At 37.2% G+C, this 23,457-nt stretch overlaps 2 protein-coding genes across 2 annotated transcripts in view; one reads left to right on the top strand and one right to left on the bottom strand.

Annotated features, from left to right (window-relative positions):
* Positions 1-1,634: 1,634 nt before the first annotated feature.
* LOC139473589 (ras-related protein Rab-21-like) lies at positions 1,635-12,559 on the bottom strand. The gene is made up of 6 exons (XM_071256251.1): positions 12,231-12,559; positions 10,453-10,512; positions 6,678-6,785; positions 6,056-6,174; positions 5,335-5,423; positions 1,635-4,716 (listed from the first exon to the last, which is right to left on the bottom strand). The coding sequence occupies exons 1-6, from the start codon at positions 12,366-12,368 to the stop codon at positions 4,592-4,594; spliced, it is 639 nt and encodes a 212-aa protein (XP_071112352.1). The 5' UTR covers positions 12,369-12,559; the 3' UTR covers positions 1,635-4,591.
* A 197-nt stretch (positions 12,560-12,756) lies between these two features.
* The window catches only part of LOC139473610 (TBC1 domain family member 15-like), a 39,636-nt gene continuing 28,935 nt past the window's right edge, over positions 12,757-23,457 (top strand). The window contains exons 1-2 of the mRNA XM_071256282.1: positions 12,757-12,847; positions 21,934-22,032. Of these exons, the coding sequence (XP_071112383.1) occupies positions 12,827-12,847; positions 21,934-22,032 (120 nt within the window). The 5' untranslated portion in view covers positions 12,757-12,826. The remainder of the gene's footprint in view (positions 12,848-21,933; positions 22,033-23,457) is intronic.

Here is a 23,457-nt window from a genome sequence, read left to right as displayed (position 1 = left end):
TTAGGTTTTTATATTTGAAAGGTCGCACACCAAAAGAAACTTTCGATGAAATGAAAGCAACTTATGGGGAAGATGCCCCATCATATGACGTTGTTAAACACTAGCATCGCCAGTTCAAGTGTGGTCGGACATCTGTGGAAACAGCTGCCATTCCTGGTCGCCCCCATTCAGCCATTGATGAGGACACTATCCATCAAGTGGAGACCGCTATTTTGGAACACCGACGTATAACTGTTCGCCAGTTAGCACAAGATGTCAAGATCAGTGTAGGGTCTGTGGAAAAAATCATCCATGACAATTTGGACATGCAGAAGGTGTCTGCACGATGGATTCCCTGGTTGCTCACACCTTTCCAAAAGCAGGAACGAGTCAATTGCTCAAAGGATCTTTTGGACATGTGCCAAAAAAACCAGGCAAACTTTTTTGACAGACTTATCACACAAGATGAAATATGGGCCCATCACTATGATCCTGAGACTAAAGTTCAGTCGATGCAATGGAAGCAATGTGGAGTCACCACCCCCAAAGAAGGCACGTGTCCAACCCTCTGCAGGCAAGGTCATGCTCACGGTGTTTTGGGACCAGCACGGAGTAGTGATGATGGATTTCTTGGCAAAGGGTACCACAATTACAGGAGCTTATTATGCTTCACTGCTGCGAAAATTGCGGGACGCTATCAAGCTGAAGAGGCGTGGCATGCTGACCAAGGGTGTCCGTCTCCTGCAAGACAATGCTCCAGTACACAACTCTCATGTTGCCCAGACAGAAGCACGGTCCTGTGGCTATGAAATCTTTCCACATCCTCCTTTCTCTCCTGACCTTGCACAATCTGACTTCCACCTCTTTCCAACCATGAAGTCAATTTTGAAGGGAAAACGTTTCACAGATGATGAAACACTGATTTCTGAAGTCAAGTCCTGGTTTGAGACGCAAAATGAGGGCTTTTACAAGCGAGGTCTCCATAGTTGCATAAAACGATGGGAGAAGTGTGTAACTTTTGGTGGTTCCTATGTGGAGAAAGACTAATACCTATGCCAAGTTTCATTCCACTAGGTCCTTCAGAAGTGGGTCAGGGGAAATCTTTAATGAACACCCCTCGTATTTAGTGGTACCATTGGATAGCTTATGTTCCGCGCTTTATTTTGGTATCTTCCTTATTGGGGTAGTAGTTTGTTGGCTATTCGGGTCTTCCCTGTGTTAAGAAAAACACTAAGCTCTCCAGGCTATTGAATTCCAACGGCTGATCAAAAGTTGTCCACTCTGAAGTCCACACACATGGGTAAATCCCTGGGAGTCATGCAACTATTTTGGTCAAATACTCATTTTTAATGGTTGTGTGTCTAGATGCTCCATAGGTCAAGTACCTATCTCCGGAAGTTTAGAATGTCCATGTCCAGTCATAGTGACGGAGTCTTTAGTCTATAAGACTAGTTTGATAAACAGGAGATGTGCTTCTATTTTATGGTTCAGGAGACTTATTTTAGGAATAAGTCACTGTGTTTATTCCCCATTATTAAACCCAGTCAACGTTAATCACTCATTAGCGTGTTGAGTTAATTTACTGAGGTGTTAACACGTCGCAGCTTTACCACCTGGCTACCCCCAGGGTGAAAGACAATGAAACAATACATGTATATGTTGAATCATTTATTGATGACATGATCACAAGGTTTACAAATATACACTGTCTGTGACATAACCTTCATCTTCTTTCACATAATCCAGCCACATGTCCACACACTGGACACATTTACATGTCTTGAGGGACTGTGTTCCAAAATGTAATACTTTAAAGACAAACAAACATCTTCCACAGTGTCCTGCTTTAGGAACTTGGCTTTCTTCATTTAACTATTTAATAGCGTCAACATTTTCAGGACACTGTTCCAAAATGTAATACTTAAAAGATAAACAAACATCTTCCACAGTGTCCTGCTTTAGGAACTTGGCTTTTTCCATTTAACTATTTAATAGCGTCAACATTTTCCGATGATTTTGATATTAGTACAGAAATGCACAATATCTGATTAGGAGTAAAAGACCTGGCTGTACATGGCTACTTAATCTATACATACATAATAAATACAGTATGAAAGCACATGGCTTTGTTCTGAATCAACCACTGCCAATGTTATACCTCTATGAGTCTTAACTTGATTAGTGACAAGACAATTCAATGAGAGGTGAGACATTACGGTGGGCAAGAGATACATACATCGTCTACTGTCTGGACAAACATCATTTCTTACAACAGAGCAATACAGTCATTAGACAAGCATATTGTATTTTAACCACAAATGCAGACTGTTAGTTATTTTACTGGTCTCTCAGCGAGAGGCAAACTGACTTGCAATTCATGTTCCTGCATTTCTTGCACGATGAAAGAATAATTTGTACATAGATGTCTCCAACATATGTCGTATCATTAAATGATACTGTAGTACCATACTGACACAGCACTATAACTTCCACCCCTGTCCACTCAGCCTGACTACGGCATGTGCAGGGAAATCCTGGTCTATGTGAACAACTTGGGCTGCACCGAGCTACCATCTTAACTGTGGCCGACAGAAATACACTTCAAGTGTACTGACTTTGCCACAATATCCCAGCCCACACTGTGCTCATAATAACAAACACATATATGAGTGATCTTAGCTTTTGATTTTGACAAATGAACACAATTCATCAGTTACTAGACACCTGCAAGAATTTTTGGATCATCTGTCTTCAAAGGTGCAGATAAACTGAACGAAGATCTCGGAATCATGATTTTGATGAGCACATGAAAACGTTTTATTAACAACACATTTGAATTCCTACGTAACATTGAGCCATATTAAATAATCTAGAACCACTACAAATGTAGGCACCACATTCACAATATTGGAAAATGCAGAAGTAACTATTTGATTATATACCTTCATATGTAGTCATAACACCAGAAACTAAACAACAGGATTATTTACAGCAAAGTGGAAGTGTTTTCTCTGACCAACTGCTAAAACTTCAAACCTTTGATATTATCTGAACACAATTTTCAAATGACATGGAGTGTGAGTCTGTTGTCTTGTCAAGATAAAAGGAGATGCCTTTTCAAAAACCATAACTTTACATGATTAGTAAAAAGCTGAACATGAATTTTCATTACTGTGTATTTGCAAACTAGAATTAACCTTAATCAGGGGGTAAGACGAGAATTGTACACATCATATGGACTGTTACCATGGTTACAGCTCCATTCTCCTGGTTATATACAGATAAATTATTACAATGAATATACAAGTCTAAATATTCACACAAATAGTGTGATGTAAAACCGATATGAACAATAGTGTCTGCGGCAAAGCAGTTGACAACAGTTTTAGACAGTTGATGCAACAGTTGACTCCAACCCTATAATGTTCAATACAACCCTACTAAATTCTGTAACAGTATTGGTCCAGTCTTACTCATATACTTTTGTTTATTTTCTTACATCAGTTTAAAGCTCCTGACAGCAACTTGCTGGATTACAAGTGTGTACTACATACCTCAGAGAGATGGAGGCATAATTAATGTCGTAAATTTAAAGAATAAAATAAGAAACCATAAAATGGTTGTATCTACTACATAAGAAACTGGATACAAGAAAATGTGTGGTTTAATCACAAACACACAACTGCTATTATTAGACCAACATGTAAGTGAGACAACTTCTATTGGAATAAAAAACCTTATGTGACCAGGGCAGGAAACAGTGATATTTCATAACAACGCTGTGCTTTGTGAACACAACTACACTTTAGGCATGTTCAACTGATGAGTAAAGAACTGCAAAATGTATATGGACATGTATCCTACCTGACCAGCATCATCCAAGAACAGATGAACCGGGTACACCTTAACTCAAAGCACCTGACATTTCTCTGGCACACAGACTATTTACAAAGCATTCTACTTCACATTCCTTGGCTACTCATTACATGGTGAGTGATCTGCTCCACAGGAGGTTGACAATTCTGCCAACATTGCTGGAATGACTAGCCACATAATAGACTAGCCCCTTCAAGTCAATGTCTACCAATCACTATCAGTGTACCCAAGAGGCACTGTATTCTCATGCTCACTACATCCCGTGGTTGCCAGCACACACACATGCATAAATATATATTACATTCAACTATGTACATTATATGTAGGAAAGGGTTTGGGGACATTACGAGGAAGGTATTTGGTTACATTCAGCACATTTCTAGGGAAGACTGCTTTGGCTATGACTGCACTGATCATTGTTCAAAATGTTCTTATAGCGTGAGCAAATATTACATATTTGTCCATCAACTTTCTAGTATTAAAAATTTGTAGATTAAAGTAAATGCCAAAGCATAGGCAAATATACAAAGCCAAAGGGAAATAAGTTGTTAAATTAAAAATGTATGATTTATGTTAATCAAAAAGATTCAACATCTACACAAAGCAGTCAAACATGAAGGTGAAGGTTTAGACCAAGATCAAATGAACAACCAGTAATGATTGGATGCCAAGCACAGCCTCGTCCAATGAGCATGCTGTTGCTGGGTGTGATGCCAAGGGTGTGAACAGTTTCACATCAACAGCATCCACTGCCTGATTTCTGCTCTGCCTGTTCATCGTCTACCACAACAACACTCTTCCGTGTGTTTGTCCCCGTCTTGCTTCGACCTAATGTGTCAGTGCCCGATTTCTCAATCATACCTACATAAAACACACAATCAATTAGATGTCTATTGCCAATTTCTTTTTCACATCACCATAACCATGCTATCTTTCTTAAGATATCAAAATGTGCTTCAAATGACTGAGATGGTCTATCATAATTGGAAATAACTAGGAATGAGGATTGTGGTTTAGTCTCTGGCTACATAGTCAAGATATTCCATTCAAAGCTGAACATAACCTGAACCAACATTTCGTATCAATTTTACATGACTGAACAGAGATAACAGCCCTTATGGTTTGAAACAACTTTTAGCATCTTAATCTGATGACTGCTAGTACAATGTTTATTTCACTGATTCATTGTTTATCCGTGAGGATACAACCCAAGTTAATAAAATATCAATATTGCCAACTACAAATTATGAACCAATATCTGATGAGGCTACTTTGATGATATCACAAGAAGCATAATTCTGTTTTACTAATAAATTTTGTTAGTTACAATTGTTTTTGATAATAAAACAGCAAGTCACAATGATTCTAATAGAGGTAGTGCTCTTAAAATATAACAACATTAATGGACATGATGCAAACAAAAAGACTCTAGTTTGATGTCTCCAATGAGCAGTCTGGAAGCACCAGGGTTGTACTCACCTTTACTTAAATCCAAGAACATCTCTTCAATACCCTTATTGAGTTTCGCTGATGTGTGAAAGTGTCTAGCACCCACTGATGCTGCATATCTATAAAGAGAAAATCAAAATCTTTTAAGTTTATTATTCAAATTCAACAACAAAATATTGTTTACTGACCATGCTGACATATGGGAACAAAATAACACAAAACACCATATATTACCATGACTACATCGTGTCCTGTGCCATATCTATTGGGCATGAAAATGGGAGGGCAATCTAAAGCAAGCCACCAGTCCACATTAGTGAGATAGAAAATTAATTACATGTAAAGAGGTGCCCACAGGTGAGACCGACAAGCACCGGCAAGGTGCAGACAGACCAAAATTATAGCAGGCATGACAAAGGGATGTAACTCTACACAGCAAGAAACATGTGACTTTGAATATTGAGCCTCTGTGCCCTAGTTGAACATAGATATATCACATTACATCATGAAAAGAATTGGGGTGCACATCAATGTCTTGCACCTCAAAATATTACATATATTACAACAAAATTCACCATTTGCATTGAAACGGTCCAAATACCAGCAACAGAGAGCAGTTAATGTAAGCATGGTGAGTATTAATTTGCGAGTAGTATACTACAATTTGAGTAACCACTTCAATCATACATAAGCATGAGTAGGACCAATTCTACTCTGCAAGCTGCAAAAACAATCAAGTTGATTAACTCACGCCTCAGCATCAGCAACAGGAACATGCCTCTCCTTCTCCAAGTCTGTTTTGTTGCCGGCTATACACAGGGATACATCATTTCCAAGCATTCGGCGCAGTTCCTTCACCCAGTTCTTAACCTGCAGAATATAACCTCTTATATCAAAATTCTCTGTAGAGTCTTGGGAAACACTTCTAAACATATATATACCATATTCCACAAAGTGGAACAAAGACAAAGTATTCCAGTCCTGTAAATTTAGACCTGGTTTTAGACATAGAATTTACCAATAACCCCTGAGCCTTCATTAAACATACCTCTGTTTTGGCAACGTGACTGCATTATTACATGCAGTTGGGTTGGATATTTTTCATTCAGGTAATTAAATGACTTATCGTATAGATGGACATGCTGATAGCCATATAGGGTGTATAAATATAAATAAAATAAACAAAATATTTTTCTGTCAGAGCTAGTTTGCAGGAGCGGACAGGTTACCAGAAACAAAGGTTTTTTCGTTGTCGCCATACGTAAAAAGAGGAAAAATTGCTTATGGTACGACACACTAGGCTAATGATAAAACCGAATTTGCCAAATCATCTGTAGCTCATCTTACTAATGAAGAAATAATTTATGACTAGCCTTCTGGAAGGAATCTTCATCTGTGATGTCATAGACAAGGATTGCTCCATTACTATCTCTGTAGTAGATGGGTCCCAGGGCATGAAATCTCTCCTGACCAGCAGTGTCCTGAAGACATGGAAGACAAACACCAGTTACCATGACAAGAGAAGAAATAGCTGCTGTGCCAGTACAATAACATCTTAGCAAAGAGATTATGGAAAATTATTACTATAACATAAGCTTACAATACAATATATGAGCAAATAGGCCCAGGAAGTTGAGCAGCATAATTTGTTTTGGAGATCATCACAGTCTCCAAAACTCCAATACTCCACTGTCTGTTTCAAATGTGGACATCATCTCCATAGAAGGTTGTTTCCAGTGAATCCTGAGCAAACTTTGACTGTACTCACAAATCACAAATATTTTCACATTCCTCGTTTATATTATTTTTTTAAGTACGGTGATCAAATATACTTGTCTGAATGCTTAGCTAACTCGTAACGAGAAATAGGAAGCTTCAACACTGATTCGCTGATGCGAAAGTTCACCTGGCACAGCCTCTTATGAAGCTCTTTATGCAGAGAGGTATCGTATCAGTGTAATACATACAACCCCATGAGAATGTCATCAACAGGGGTTGATAAAAAAATGAACCAGATACTTAAACGCCACACTCAGCAATATTCCAGCTATACGACTGCTATTATGATGATCATAGTAACAGCTTCACTGAACCAAGTTAACAACTTTCATAAGATAGCGGAAGCTATATATTAATCATGATATTTTGTGTATTAGTTGGTTGCGAAAGCTTGTTTTCTGTAAGAAATGGGAGACAGATTTTAAAAAATTGTCTCAACTAAATGTGTTTCATCATGTTAGATATTTGTTTATAGACTAATGTTTTCTTGTGTAAATTAGGTTATGTTGAAAGTCAGTTGATATCGAGACCCCAATCTATCTTTTCTGGTCCTGTAATATGGTTCAGCAAATCTGGCCTCAACTTGAAGTTTGGCTACTTCAAAAGGCTAACATCCAAATCGAAATTACAAAGAAACACGTGATGATTGGCTTTCCAGAAAAGCACAATGACCCTCTAAATATCATCTCCTTGATAACAAAAGACCTTATATTTAAAAGTAAGTTAAATAAGAGACTCCCGTCATTTCAAGTCTTTAAAAACGAAATAAGAAACTACTACAACCTTACTAAATGTGCAGCGATTATTGAGTGTGACACTGGCCTGTTCTATAAATTTTGGTCAACATGCCATCATCTATTTAGATGATTAATCAACTATGTACTGGAATGTCACATTTTATCAAATAAATGTAAAATGATTAAAATTAAAAAAAATAAATAAAAAAAATGTTAGATATTTGTTTTCTTGAAATGGTCATGTGACATTCCCACATCTTTTCTTAAGTCATGTTAGAGCAAGGGGCAGATCAGGAGTTTTTTATATATATTATAGAACAGGATGCAGTTTTGTTTAACACAATCTGAAATAAGCGTGTTTCTTCTAATGAAAACAAGCAGAAGTTAAACAGGTCACAATGAATCCTCTTTGACTTAAGAAGAAAACCTACTGTAAGTCCATGCCTTTATTTTGAATACTGAATTTCTTTTTAATCCCTGGCTATTAGGGCTGAGTACCGATACAGATCAAAGTGATCGATTATCGTTAACTAACTATCGATCAATTATTGATAAATATTGGTGAAGTATCTTTAAGGAAATACGCAAAAAGAAATCCAAAAGAAATCAACACATTTCTCTCCACTGGTGAGTGGTGGCACATGTATTCAGGGATTACTTAGTGGACATTTGAGATATAACAAAGACAGTTACTTTCCATCCTCAGCAATTAACATTATTGACAATAACAAGTCTGTTTTTGTAAACCTAAACTTTATTTCATCAAAATATTTTCATATCGATAATCGTTAATATTTCTTCCCATCGATGATAATTCTGATTATCGATCTTTTTTTGCAAGCCCTACTGGCTATAAATATATATGAGCTGTTGCCTGTCACCGAACACAGGCCAATACGCTTTTCCCCATATCAAATGTCATAATGATACATGTAGAAATGACAGAGTACCGTATTCGACCCATTAAGCACCCTGCCCCCCCCCCCCCCCCCGGTTCCGAAAATTTATATAGTAATTATTTCGTTTTAAAAGAAAATCATCCGGGAACCAAGGTTATGTGCAGAAAAAAATTACACCGTACCCCTTCAGCGAAGTCCGGCAAATGAACGGGTGATGAGAAACTTCGTCAGTACAAATTCTAAATTTGAGATAAAAAAATCACCAGACATGTTGATTTACCGTTTAAGTTGTATTTTTTGTTCAGCTAGGCATTGTTTTATATCCAGGGCTTAAGATTACCTTAAGCATTTTCTCGTAAACTAAGCCAGACACAGCAATCAGCTGTACACACATTTTCTTGGAATCTACCGGTGATTTGATCAAGACACACCCAATGATATAACTTTACAGGATTTTAAATGCAAGTATCGGCAAAAGTTGTATCTGAAACTATTTTTTTATCAGGAATAATATATTCCAATATATCTTGTTAATTTAGATGCAGCTTTTACTAAACATATTTAAAATAATAATAACCCTAAGCGAAGCAGCTGATCGCTATTGCCGGGTATTATTTTTTACATGGAACCAGTCTGACCAGTCACCGTCAAGGCTCCCGTGCACGTGATCGCGAGAATTACGTGTTGACAAAGAATCGTCCAACAAAAACAAATATGACTTTTAACGAATCAAAGTATGGCATTTATGATATATGTATCCATTCTCTGTCAACTTATGTTCATTTCAAGGCGTCAATAGCGGTAATCTGACCGTGGTTGCTGTTAATAACGGCGAGTTGTTCGATCTTCCGATCGCTTCACACACAATTTCGCCAAAATTAATTAAAACAATATTAGAAGGAATTTTGTACAGTGTAATAACATGAATAATTTGCGAACTTCAGTATGGATTTGTTGACATGGTATTTCCGGTGTTACGTGCTCACAGTAATGTCTTTCCATGGGGGAAAAAACATCAAAACTCATTAATTCGTGTATAATGCGCACCCCCTTCTACACAGCTGTGTTTTTTGGAAAAAAGTGTGCACTATTCTCAAGAAAATACGGTAAGGCTTACTGATGAATTTACGCCAATTTGACTCTGAATTGGTCCCAATAAGCGCCCACCCCTTCTGTCTTTTCTTAAGCGCCCTGGGCGCTTAGTGGGTCGAATACGGTAATAGGCCAAAAAGACATTCAATATCATATGGCTGCCACAGCAGTACTGTGAGGTTTTTAAGACAGGCAAAATGACCACTATCTGAATGTGGTATTGTAATTTGTGCGTGGCTTCAAATTTTGTAATATATAGCTAACAATAACAAGGATAACAAACTAATACAACGCCAATAATATTTATTGATGACATTTGTTACTGGTCGGATGAGCTGCTCTCAGGGCTCACTGATCATGAGGCTGTTGTTGCAAACTGTGGGATTGCTTTTAGACAGACAGCCAGCCAGCCAGCAAAAAATATGGGGTGAGTTAGTGCTAAATGGGCCTAAATTACATTATCATGATTATTACACTTGAAATATTGTTTTTTTATTATTATTTTTTGCTTCAAGTTCCAAGACACTAGCCCTTAGGGCTAGCCCCGATCTTAAATTAAATTTCTAACACAGCAATGATGTTATATTTTTAGTTGACATAACCTATTATTAACTTCTGAGATAAAATGAAGGATTGCTTACCCATATTGATAGGTTTACTCTTTTTCCACCAATGTTGAGCTTCTTGTTAAGAAATGATGCCTGAAATACAATGTCAACTCATAATGAAACAGCTATACACTTAAATAACTAACACTTAACAAAAGAACTAGTTCAGAGTTTCATTATCTAGAGTTTTAGAATGTACTGGTTATAGATGACTTGTTTCTTTGAGTTTCAAGTTATTGATTTTACATAGCATGTCAACAATTCAATCTTGCTATGAGTGAGTGAGTTTGGTTTAACGCCACTTTTAACAGTATTCCAGTTATATCACGGCGTGTCAGCTTAATGTGGGATGAAAGCCCGAAGTGATGCAGGTCTCAGACGTTTACCACTTCAGTGAAACCAACGAGCACGGGTATTGTGCTGAAAAACCTAGAAACATAATCGGGGCGAACCGGGATTCGAACCCACAATCATAGGTTTCTGGTGTGCCCAAGGGACACAACTCTGCACAGTGAATCGCGGTGCCTTAGACTGGGCCACCCGTGCCCCCAAATCTTGCTATGAATTCAAATTTGTTAAAATACATGTTCTAGTGGATACTCAACCTATAATCATGATAATTCATTCAGATGCCAGAATACTATTGAAATGTCTCAGAAATATTGGTGTATGAAAGCGAATTGATACTAATGAGCATGTGTATGGTTCTGCCTGCGAATAAATGTTCTAAATTATCATTGTGTATGATTCAGGCCATAATTGTGAACATGTGTGTGTGTGTTTGTGTATTATGAGCAATGATCCATGTCATAGGGTTACGTTGACAAGCCATCAATCAAATAGCCAAGCCTGACTACCCCGATCCATTTGGGCTGAAGGGGTAGTTTTTGGCATGGGTACTACAGATGTGTACCTCATGTACTTTTTGGTACACATAAATGTACCCAAGCCAAAATAAGAATGGAATCTGTGACTCAAAATGGAGGACGAGTCCATATTCCTGAAACCAAAACCGCTTCATGTTGTAGTTCACTTCGCCTTGCTGACCACGAGTGTATGTTGTGCATTTTGGAATTACAGTGCATCAAACACCAGGGTATGATCAATATTATATAACCCCCTGAAATGCATCACATTAAACAGATTGATAATTATGATTCCGGAAATCTCCCATGTTCAGAGACATTTAGACGAACATGCACTGTCATGCTGGGCTTTACCATGGTTTGGCATACAGGAAGTCTAGTTTACACAAGCACGCAAGAAACCAGTTTAGCAGACTGCGGAATGGACTTATCCTTGGGTACCGTTCTGTATTTTGGTACATTTCTGTATAGTAAAAAGTAGATATTTGTAGTCCCTATGACTCCTTCAGCTCCATCTAGTCACCTCTTATGACCAGCCTGGGTTGTTAGGGACCAATTCAAACCTGGAATCCCTTAGGGTTATTTGTGAACAGGGTTAGCAATTTTCTGTACAGGTTACCCATTATTATTGTCAATGGGTCAGCCCAACAGTGTGAGTGGCAAAGCCTATTCACATGATTCGTGAATGTGTCATCTTGTCCAACTGTGTCTCATCAATCACGTTTAAGTGCAGTGTATAAATCTTGCTTCAAGATAAAGATTTGTTAAAGCAAACAAGAATCCATAATAAACTCAACACGTTACGTAACTCCTATCTACGTCACTGCCGTCAATAATACCAAAAAAGTAATAAAACACAACTTCGGTATCCTGTCATTGAACGAGAATAGGTTCCTCCTGTAAATACAAGACAGTTAATGTATTTAAAACAAAAAGAATTGTTACCTGTAATGTTGTGATGTGCTTATCATTGAATTTGTTTTCCACATATCTCAGTACAAGCGAGGTTTTTCCGACACATCCCTCTCCCAGAAGGACAACTTTGAAGTTATAACCCCTGCCTCCCCCACTTACACCTGCCATATCACCAATTTGATGTTATCAGATATAATATGTAATAATTTACACTCTCAGCATGTGGTTAGAAGAGAATCACGATGACAAGAAAATTTATGTAAAGAGCTTCCTTGAAGTAGAAGCAGAACACTCTGGACAAGTTATTGACATTTTCCGGAAAATGGCTCCCAAAGCATGACGTCACGCCATCACGAGACTACGAAAGACATCGCTTAGGACCAAAAGAATTTGTAATTATACCTGTCAGCTCTTATGGTGGCATAGATATGAAAATATGTATACTGTTGACCATCTCTTGACTCATAATTTGCCATGCATTACTGTAACAGTACCGATCGTCAACTCTAATATTTGCTGCATGGGGCTTGGCGGATGTGGAAGTGGTGACGTCATTCAATATTCACAACACAACTCGTCACGCGAAAGACCGTCAACAAATTGCTCGTTCATTGAAAATATAGGATATGGCTTCGCATAAGGACCAGGTAAAATTCAGTTACATATATCATACTGATGCTCTGTACTGACATGTTAAATAATAATAATGGGATAGTTACTGAAGGATATTTGAGAAAAACTGCTAACCTAGCACCTGCTCGTCATGTAACTATAAACTGTCATGACTTCAAGTGCAACACAGGACATTCTCTTGAGATTAACTAGGAGATAACAACTGACACATACAGCCAATCTAAAAATTGTAATTAAACTTCTCAATTTAGGTGACATGATAACCTATAAGAATATGAAATCAGAATTTATGATCTTTCAACATGTTCAGGAAATGGAAACATTCTCTAAACAATTATTCATTATATACATTGTACATGTGAGTCATTGATCATGTTTGTAAGCTTGGCTGAGAGTATAACTAGCTGCAACTTTTTGGATTTCAATCAGGACCACACAGAGGATCGAACACAGCCAGCTTGTAGTTCAGCTTGGTGGATAATCAGTTAATCTAATATCCAAAAGTTATATTTATTTACATATAGCCCGTTTCTTCCATCTATATATAGTTTTTAGGTAGCTAACCATGCTAAAGCTTGCTCTAACACACAACAGACCTCAGGATCTTGTTGGGTTCTTGATCGGAAAGAGGATCCATTGGCTATATGGAAAGAAATGAGGATGACCAAGGCTAACCCTAACACAACCCTAAAAATCAATATTAGCACTTGAGATCTAAGCTGTACCCAGTAAACAGCAGTCTTGAATATGGTACTATAACCTGATTACTAAATATAGACATGCCTGTCTTGTATATGTTGTAAGACCGACTCAGTGGTCTAATGGTTGAGTGTCCGAACGGAGAGAGGAAGGTCTGGGGTTTGATCCCCAGCCGCGTCATACCAAAAGACGTTAAAAGATGGTACTTGTTGTTACCCTGTCTGGCGCTCGGCATTAAGGGGCTAAAACAAGGATTGGTCGGCTCGGAGTCAGTATACTGTGTCTGAGTTGGGTATTCATGTTAAACTGCGGCATGGTATCTCAGTGTGCTAGCACTATAAATCGGATCAGTCCAAACTAGTATAAGCAGCCACACACACACGTGCATGCACGTCGCTATATAAGTGTAATAATCTTGGACGCTACGTTAAACCCCATTTCACCTCACCTGTATATGTTGTATGAGAATCAGGCTAAAATGGCACCAAAATTGCCAAATGAAAACATCAGCAGCATGTTTTACATTTTGTCCGACCAAAGATCATTCAAGTAATCATACTTGTGTTAGATTAAAACATAAACTATTAGTGGTGTAACGATACATCAAACTATCGATTGATTGCGATTGCTTGTCTCACGATAGTACACTATCGATTGCAACTTGAAACAATCGATACTATTGGCGATAGTTTGTCTAACTATTGATAGTTTCGATAGTTAATTTGTTTGGTACATTTACTTTCTTAAAAAACATAGAAACAACTCCTATGATCATCTAACCTCTGTCGTGCTTTCGTTTGGATTGCACTACTTTGTCTGCTTGATTTAGAGTTACGTCCCTTAGCTACTCGTTGCTAGGCAACATTGACAAGTTGGCGGACGCCACATGTCAGTTCGAAATTGTCGCCAATAAGGCAGGCAAATCGTGGGTATTGGACCATTTTGGGTTTGTCAAAATGCAAAACAAGACAGACAAGCAAAAAGTAAGTTGTAGAATCTGTCGGATAATTCTAAAGTATTCAGGAAATACTACTAATCTGACCGACCACTTGACAAGACGGCACTCAGATATTCGTCCACGTGAAAAAGGGGGATCAAATACTAGTCATTCTATCACATTCATCACTTTGGTGCTAAAACACTGCAGTAACCTAAGACTTTACCAGTTACATGAAGTGAAATTTTGTATTAAAATGTTTTTGAGAGGTCAATTTGAACTTGTTTTCTTTTCATTTGTTGTTTTTTTTACACATAGTATCAGAAAGTTATAATTAGTTTGATGGTGTCAGTCAAAATGCTGAAATATATGCTGCTAAAGCCTGCTATAATTGCAAGTGAAAACTATCGCAATAGTATCGCAATAGTAGGGCCACTATCGCAATAGTATCGCAATAGTAGGGCCACTATCGCAATAGTATCGCAATAGTTGTTTTAACTATCACAATAGTATCGCAATAGTCAAAAATGCCTCAATAGTCACCCCTATAAACTATACGGTTTTCAAAATACATGGTTCATTCTTAGAAATTGCACAATCCTTGATTGAAAACCTTTTTATTTTCGATTAACAATAACTATTACGCTTGGATGAATTTATTGGACATGTTAATCACACTTGCTGGGGTCGCACTTGAGTGGGTCTGTCCTGATTGAATTAATTAGTGTCAAGCGATTCACTGAGTACCACGGAGTGCAGCGCACCCTTCTCATGTACAAGAGACAGTTTATATGATGTCTGTGATTATTCAGTATATTGTGTAAAACAGGTGGCGATATCACTTAATATATATGTATGTATTCTTCCCCCCAGACAATATATGCTGCTGTAACAATATTCACCTTATCAATTGTTCAACATGCATTTTTACATTCAACATAGGCGACATTCTCTTATTCGAACGTAATATTTACACATTCAAACCATATTTTACTATTATTGTAAATAAATCTGTGTGTTTGTATGTATCTTTATTCAAAACACTTACAGCAAGCCTTCTCACTTGTTTCTTTGGGTGTACATGTGTTAACAAGATGTATTTATGGGAAACAAAATTAGTATGTATGACATCTTTACACTGACAGTCATACACCAAGCTGTATCGTGTGAAAATAATTTCCTCAAAACGAGAGATAACATGAGTGTATGTATGCTCAAATATCTCTACAGTAACATCATTTTAGGTTTGGTTACAACAAATACATTTATGTCATATCAGTAGTAGGTGAGAAATGTCTGTTAAGAACTGCCTCAGCAAGTCCGTAACAGTGCATTGTAATACATTTACTTCAAGATTACAGAATGAGCTGACATGAACAACATGGCGGGGGAGATTTCCAAAACTTTCAATAAACCAGACAATATTAATATTGAAAAATATAAACAACAAAATAAGAGACAAATCACGTCTTGATTCATTTGAAATAATGCAAACAATTACTTGAGAATCTACAAGGATTTATCATAAAACTGAATACGTCATTAAAGGGGCACTGATCTAACACAATTCCCCGGGACTGGTTGTTGCCTTTGTTATTGTTTTTTCCCAGTGAGTACCCGGATGTATAGCAGAAATCTAGACTAGTTCGCGACCTCTGCTGTGCCTTTCGTAAGCGCATTAGTCACGTTTATGGATACCGGTAGTAATAAGGGTGTATGGTCACATTGATCAACAAAATGAAATACAGTTTTCGAGATAATAAGGAAATGTAGGTATCTTTGGGGGTAGCATCGGTAATGGTGACGAAGTTTTGATAAGTCACTTGCTTGGTAATTTTGCGATTTTTACTTGCAACACGAAGTAAATATTTCACCTAAGTATTGCTTTTTTATATTGTGTATATTTTTTTACCGTCAAAATGTGTAACATATTTATTAAACGTCTAAATATTTTACAAAGTGACTGAAAAATATTTCGTTGAAAAGTACATGTCTGTGTTGTTTGGCTTCTAATCCTACATAATAATCTGTTGTGATGTTTGTAGGCCCTTTTTTTCGTCTTAATCAATCTGGATAGATTTCTTAGTCAAAATGGCTGAAATATTTACACATTTTATAAATTGCCTGAGAGAATCAAATTTTACAAATTGACGGTAATATATACACGGAGAAAACAACGTCTATCGCGCATTGAAGAATTTCCCAACCAAGACATAGAGAAACAAGAATGAATTGGTTCAAATGAAGGAAAACAAAATGCAAATACCATAATTACAACCCACCAAATTTATGTGTATAAATTTTAGGCAGCTTCCTTGTTCGAGGAATGTATCCGTGAATATCCACACAAAGGAACAATATCCCACTCATCTGCAGCTGTACAAAGAAACTTATTCGATGTCACGTGTCTCTGTAACAATCAAATATTTTAAAAAACATATATCGTTTCGGGATATTATAACCGTGTTCGTTTCTCAACTGATCACTTGGATTGTTTCAGGTGTTTCACATAGGTGTCAAGTCTTCAAGGGTCGGCTGAGAAAGCCCACGTGACAACTATTTTCATAACGTCCACGGTTCCATTGAGTGACAGATAACAATGATCAATCAATCAACATATTATCAGTTATCCCTTTGAACAAAGTATGTTGTTTTAACATCGGCACTTCACGCCATGATATGAGTGTATTCCCTTTGTTTTAGTAAACCTAGACATGTAAACACTCACTTTTGACATATCCACTGTGCAAGATAACAGTGATTAATCAATCAACATATTTTCTGTTAATCCTTTGATGACCAGGAACGATCCGTTGATATACAAAAAAAGTAAATGAAATGATCATTCATCTCTTGCTTGGCTGCCACGTGCATATTACATAACACACATTTCACCTCACTTCAAACCTGGATTTAGATTGAATAATTACCCCAGACACATTAAATGCCAAATGGGAACCTTTGTCAGGTAATCTAAGTGGTACTACCACTAATTGTACCTGTAATAAATTCATTAACCGAGCATCAAGGGAATGACGACAAATACACAAGTGTAGGGTTAGACGAGAAAACGTGGATGACAACAAGGGAGTAGTAATCGTATTATCGACGCAATCCAAAACCCGAAAATTCTTTCACTGCATGGATACTTTTTTTAGTATTAAACTATAACCATCTTGGGTATTTCCAAATGACGACATCCGATGAGCTCCGCCGTTTTTTTGTCTCTTTGTTTAGGTCGAAGAAATTAATTAACATGCGCCCTTTGTCGAAATCTTTATAGATCACAGTTAACCAATCAGTGTTTATGTAAAAATGCGTAAAACAAATATTGCCTCCAGCCGCCAAGTTCATTTAGCTGTCCTTGCAGACGGTAGCCCAGTCTCTGGTCACGCTCAGTTGTGTTGCGTATCATCCGGGTAATCACGGGGAAAAAAACAATAACAAAGGCAGCAACCAGTCCGGGGAATTGCGTTAGATCAGTGCCCCTTTAAGTAGTCTTAATATTTTCTGCCAGACAGTCAGTCAGGCACGTGGAGGAAAATTTCATGCAGCCCGACAGAAAAGTTACCAGCCATGGGCAAGTGTGCAGACACTTATTTCAGACACTGCCTACTGTTGCATGTAAAGTATGGGTTTTGTTCAGGGATGGATTGTAGCAAGGATATTATCACAGGCATACAGTCAAAAGCTCTTTTTCAAATGCTCAGTTGGAGATGTAAGTTTGTATTTGATCAGAAACAATGCTTCTGTATTAATTTGGGCCAGGGAATTCCCCCAGGAATGTGGAAGTAGTCTGTCAGTGTATTCATCCTTTCAAGAATACAGTCTCATTAAAAATGTATGACTGTTAGGTTTGTGGTCATGTGACCAACCTCTCATCCAATGGAAATGCCACATATTGTCTAAAGTACACTTGGAAAAATTATGCACAATTAATCCATAGCTGTGTTGACTAATTTGTTTTGGCCAATGTTACTTTTTGATGTCCATTTGTTTGTCACCATGGTCATTTTGTAGGCTGGTTGGGTCTAAGAGTGTCCAGAATCAAGTTTATCATGTTATGGAACTAGCCCATGCCACTAGTTCTGCAAGTGTTATTGTGAGATTATGTTGAACACTCAGTGCTTACAGTCTTGTTAGATGCAGTCTGTGCCCAAACACTTTCAGACTACTTGCTTAAACTTGTCTCTCTGCATCATCTTCAGTATATCTTACTGTTAATATTAGTATCTGTGTTAAACAAAGCAAACAAACTGTACTTGGGCTTCTGACTGGTGTCTGATCAGGATACTATGACGTCTGTAGATGTAGTCCTTTGATTATCATGTCTGGTCCAGACTTGATTATTTACAGACCGCCGTCATAGACGTGGAATATTGCTGAGTTCGGTGTTAAACAACCAACCAACTTTGATTATCATGGCAGTGTTATCCAGCTTACATCCAGACAGTCTAATTTGTTGCTCTGTGCCAAATCTCCAATTGATTATCTTCATGAGACTAAAGGGTTAGATTATACTGTATATATAACATGTCAACATGTGCTGATAGATGCTTGGCTACAGTTTCTGACCTTGTCCTTTAGTTTAATCCATTCCAACTTCTTGCAATGTGTTTGTATAAACTTGATAAAAAATCCAAACTGATTTTAGCATAGAACTGAAATTGTGTACCTGTACCTAACTAATATGAATATTTATGTGATATTCAGATAACATAAATGGTTCCATTCATCATTTAACATGTAAATCTGAAATCTGAACACATGTCTGGATAAAGTCCTATTATTGGAATACTGAATGGGGAAATTAAAAGCCATAATAAAGTGGTGATTACATTTTCAAGTTTGAAAAACTTGTGTCCAATGATCTGTGCGTTGACTAAGGATTTGCTCTTTTGTTTTGTGTAGACTTTAATTTAATAGGAACTGAACATGCTGAATGTAGTGTCAGATTTAAACAAATATTGTACTCTCATTTTTAACATGGTTTTACTAAATATGCCAAAAGCCCAGGAAAACTACTTGCAGCTTGCCCTCAATAAGAAAAACTAAGCAACACATGAAAGACTGCCCAGTCCCCTGTCCTCAACTATCCAGTGTGTTATCTCTCCGTTATTACCCTGGACCCAATCGACACAGCTCATCTCACTCCAGTTTTAATGCCAGAACTAAAAAAATAGCTGTCCAGTTACGTTGTGCAGCTCTTTGAGTGTTGAAACAAGCGGCGATAGCACCAATACATGATTCACCTTGTTACATACTGCCTCAAATACAACTGAAGTACAATCTTACTAGTCAAGAAAACATCTTTTCCACTAAAAATCAAATGTTACACAGTATTCTGATTCAATAATATGATGCTTATGTATCACAGGCTCGCTCGTATTAATTAGGGCTGTATCAATACAAGATGATACACTGGAATATAACAAAATGTGTTGTAAAGTGCATTTAACATTCACTACTAAAAATAGCTTCCACGAATATCCAAAGCTAGCTTTTCCTTTTGAACCTGCTCTGAAGTATTTGTAGTCAAGAAATTTCCATGTGATTTGAGGTAAATATGCATATTGCGATATATTTCGTATCGTGACCCATGTATCATGATATGTATTGTATTGTGACCTTACTGTATTTTATCCCCAATTTAATGAATGTTGCTTTGTGTTGTGCCAAACTCTTATTCAGAAGAGACATATATATTCCAGCCCATGAGCGAGAGAATATCTGTTAGTGATAAGCCAGAGGGAGATGGTAACGTCACTTCCGAAACAAAGCTTTTGTGTTGAATGGGTCCAGAGTGTTTATCATAATAGAATGGAGAAATTATACACTGGATCATAGAGGATGCCAGGCCCTACGATTGCACAAAATTTGCATATATATGTACCAATTAACCAATGAGAAAGCAGGTTCTTGCATCTAGCAAGGGAATATTATTGATCTATTGCCATGCGTGTAATGCGAGATGTGTATACACAGTTATTAAAGAGGGTAGGTCAATGTATTGTACACTGTGACACGAACACGAAGAAGGATACATTGGATAACCTTTAAATTCAGAAATATGTTAAGATAAGATTTTGTTGAAAACTTTGAGTCAGTTTTTTCTACTGCTTGTATATTATCATGATTATCAGTTTTGATGTGTTAATTATTACAATAATGCGTCAGTGCAGTGCTAGAGACGAATGGCATTAGAACACTTTCATTATTGTATCACCTTCTTGTGTATGATTATCAATTTTAAAATATCTTTTTGACATTTTGTATGAAAATATGCATGAAATTGAATGTCCTAGAAATTGAACTGAACTTTAACCCTCTAAAAGTTTTTAATTTTTTTAAAACCAATCCAGTGATTAATGAGTGGCTACATTTACTCAATGTCTTTTTGTTTTCACCTATGTGGAACATGTGTAGTAGAAATATGTAAAGTTGAAAACTTATTGAGATTGTTGACCTTTATGCATTCTTTTTGTCATACATAAACACCTGTGATCATGGCAATCATGGCAATAGGGCTAATGATTCACCGATACCTACAGTGTCATCGATATTTAGTTACAGACGATACTTGAATTGTCAGTTTTTGTCATTGCTATAAATAGAAAAGGAACTGATGGTATAACAAATGAAGTAGCATAGCGAAACACGGGGAGGTGGTGGTAACAATGGACGAGCCTGCTGCATTTAGTCTTCAGTTTGATTTTGATAAGTCCTCATACAGAAAAAAGGTCGTGTGCAGAGGTTTTAGAGTTGTAATTCAGTGATTTCTTCATTTCTAACTGCATGTATTTGTTGTGGAGTATGATGATACCAGTGGTATTGTCAGTCTGTATCGTGATAAGTATCGTATCTCGAGGTGTCAGGCGATACCTCTAATGGACACAAAGTCATTGTTTTGCTGGAGATGAAATTTGCTCACCCGGCCGTGGAAAGGTGCTGAATGTATGTAGGAGATAACTGTATGAAGTGATGTATGTCTTGTGGAGCTGCACAGTCCAGTATGGTCCAGCTTTCTTACTGGTGACTCAGGTACACAGGGTACAGTCTCCATTTGGGAAACAATGTCAGATCATTCAAAATTCAAATAACCTTAACAAGTTTGAGAGTTTATTATTTCACACCTGATGCAAGTAAGATTAAAAAGGTTATGTACAGTATTAAAAGAATTCAACATATACCTTGGTGTTTGGATCTGAATTTATGATGATTGTAGGACAGGACATATGTTGGTTTTGTTTGTATGATGTCAACCCTGCACTCAGCAATATTTCAGCTATAATATGATGGTGGCCTGTAAATATTGAATCTGGACAGGCAATAAATACAGTGATCGATAACAACATATGATCCTTGTAATCATGATCATGATAAATAATGTATTAATGCTGCAAGGTAATGCTCCCTACATCACTGATCATTGATACCATATTATGTTTTTCGATTTTTCCACAGGTCCTTTATGAGAAAGAAAGTGTATTCATTCACATCAATGTCCAAGATTCTAAGGATAAAGATGCTCACATCCAGGGGAGAGTTTTCCTCATCAAAAAGGTATGGAAGCAGACATATGTTACATAAGTTTACAGTGATATATCTATGTATGATACTTAGATGCAGTATAATAGAATACACCACAGAGTTGCTTACACAAGCTTATACGAAATTAAGAAGTATCAACGTTTGTGATCGAAAATCAGAGAACTTCACGATAGGTAATGATACAAACATGTAATAAAAAATGAAGTATTCATTTTGTTATGTTACATTGTTAGCGGAATAGGTTTTCTAATTATGCAACCGCTAAAGCTTAACACAAAACAACTGTTACAGACTGTATGACGTATTCAAAATACTTTAAAAAGCAAAGTCTGGAATGGAAGTCGCGAGTTTGAAAGTGGTACCGCAAGGCTCAAGAAAGCTGCTTTCTAAGTTGCTAATGTCGACTTCCTGTTAGTCATTTCATTGACCGGTCATAGTCCGCTAAAGGTCTTTCTGATGTGACCTGTAATGGTGTGTCCTCGGCGTAGGGAGAACTTGTATCTGATTTTAATGAGATTGAGGTAATCTAAGCATGTGATTAATTCTGTTTTCTTTATTTAAATCTATAATTTGTTTTTTTGTTAAGCAAGCTTATCTCTGCAGCCATTGTAATATGCAGCTACTAGCCGACTCGTCTCACATCAAAACACTGGCTGTGTACTCGCGGGCAGATGACCACGGAGTACGCTGATCACTGTGTCGGAGTGATGAGACTGATTAATGAGTCTTTCGGTAATTCGTTGCAAATTAGGTGTGTTGGAGTCAGAATGCGAGACTGTCGGATCAACGGGTCTAAATATCACTGATTTAATCGGTCCCCATCATTAGTGTCGGATAAGGCCGATTGTCGGATTAATGAGTGTCAGATTAACGAGACTTGACTGTATGTCCCCATATGACTTTGATGTCATGTTTGAATTGAAGTAAGAAGTACAGCATTAAGGTATTGGTAATCATGGTGATGCTAGATGCAACTGCATTAATGAGCCCCTGTGGCTTGAAAAAGACATCTTGTATAATGCTTAAAATGTTGAATTAGCATGATTGGTGACCAAAATGTCCCAACAGAAGTCATAGCTTCACTTTCACAATGTCAAAGTACTATCAGAGCATTGCAAATGCCTATGCCCTGATGCAATACATTGATAAAAATATTGCACAACAATTGCTGTGCCAATACAAAACAGGTAACAATGGTAACAGTGTACTTCACATGTATGTTAATGTATGATGTTAAAGAGTTGTAAACATGTTGACATTATTGAGGACGGGCAACATTCCAAACACACTCTTACAAACTGCTTGATGTTAGTGTTGACCTGATAATGTATACATTACAACACATTTATCTCCCCAACATGTTTTAATCTGCCATTGTAAAAGAATTAAAACAAATTTGATGGAACAGCAGGTTTGATTGGGTTGAGGTTAACTTGT

The sequence above is a fragment of the Haliotis cracherodii genome, unplaced genomic scaffold, assembly GCF_022045235.1.
Source record: "Haliotis cracherodii isolate W230 unplaced genomic scaffold, xgHalCrac1.p SCAF_3, whole genome shotgun sequence".
Classification (NCBI taxonomy): domain Eukaryota; kingdom Metazoa; phylum Mollusca; class Gastropoda; order Lepetellida; family Haliotidae; genus Haliotis; species Haliotis cracherodii.
Note: the sequence above shows the minus strand (reverse complement) of the source record. Positions and strands in the feature narration are given on the sequence as shown.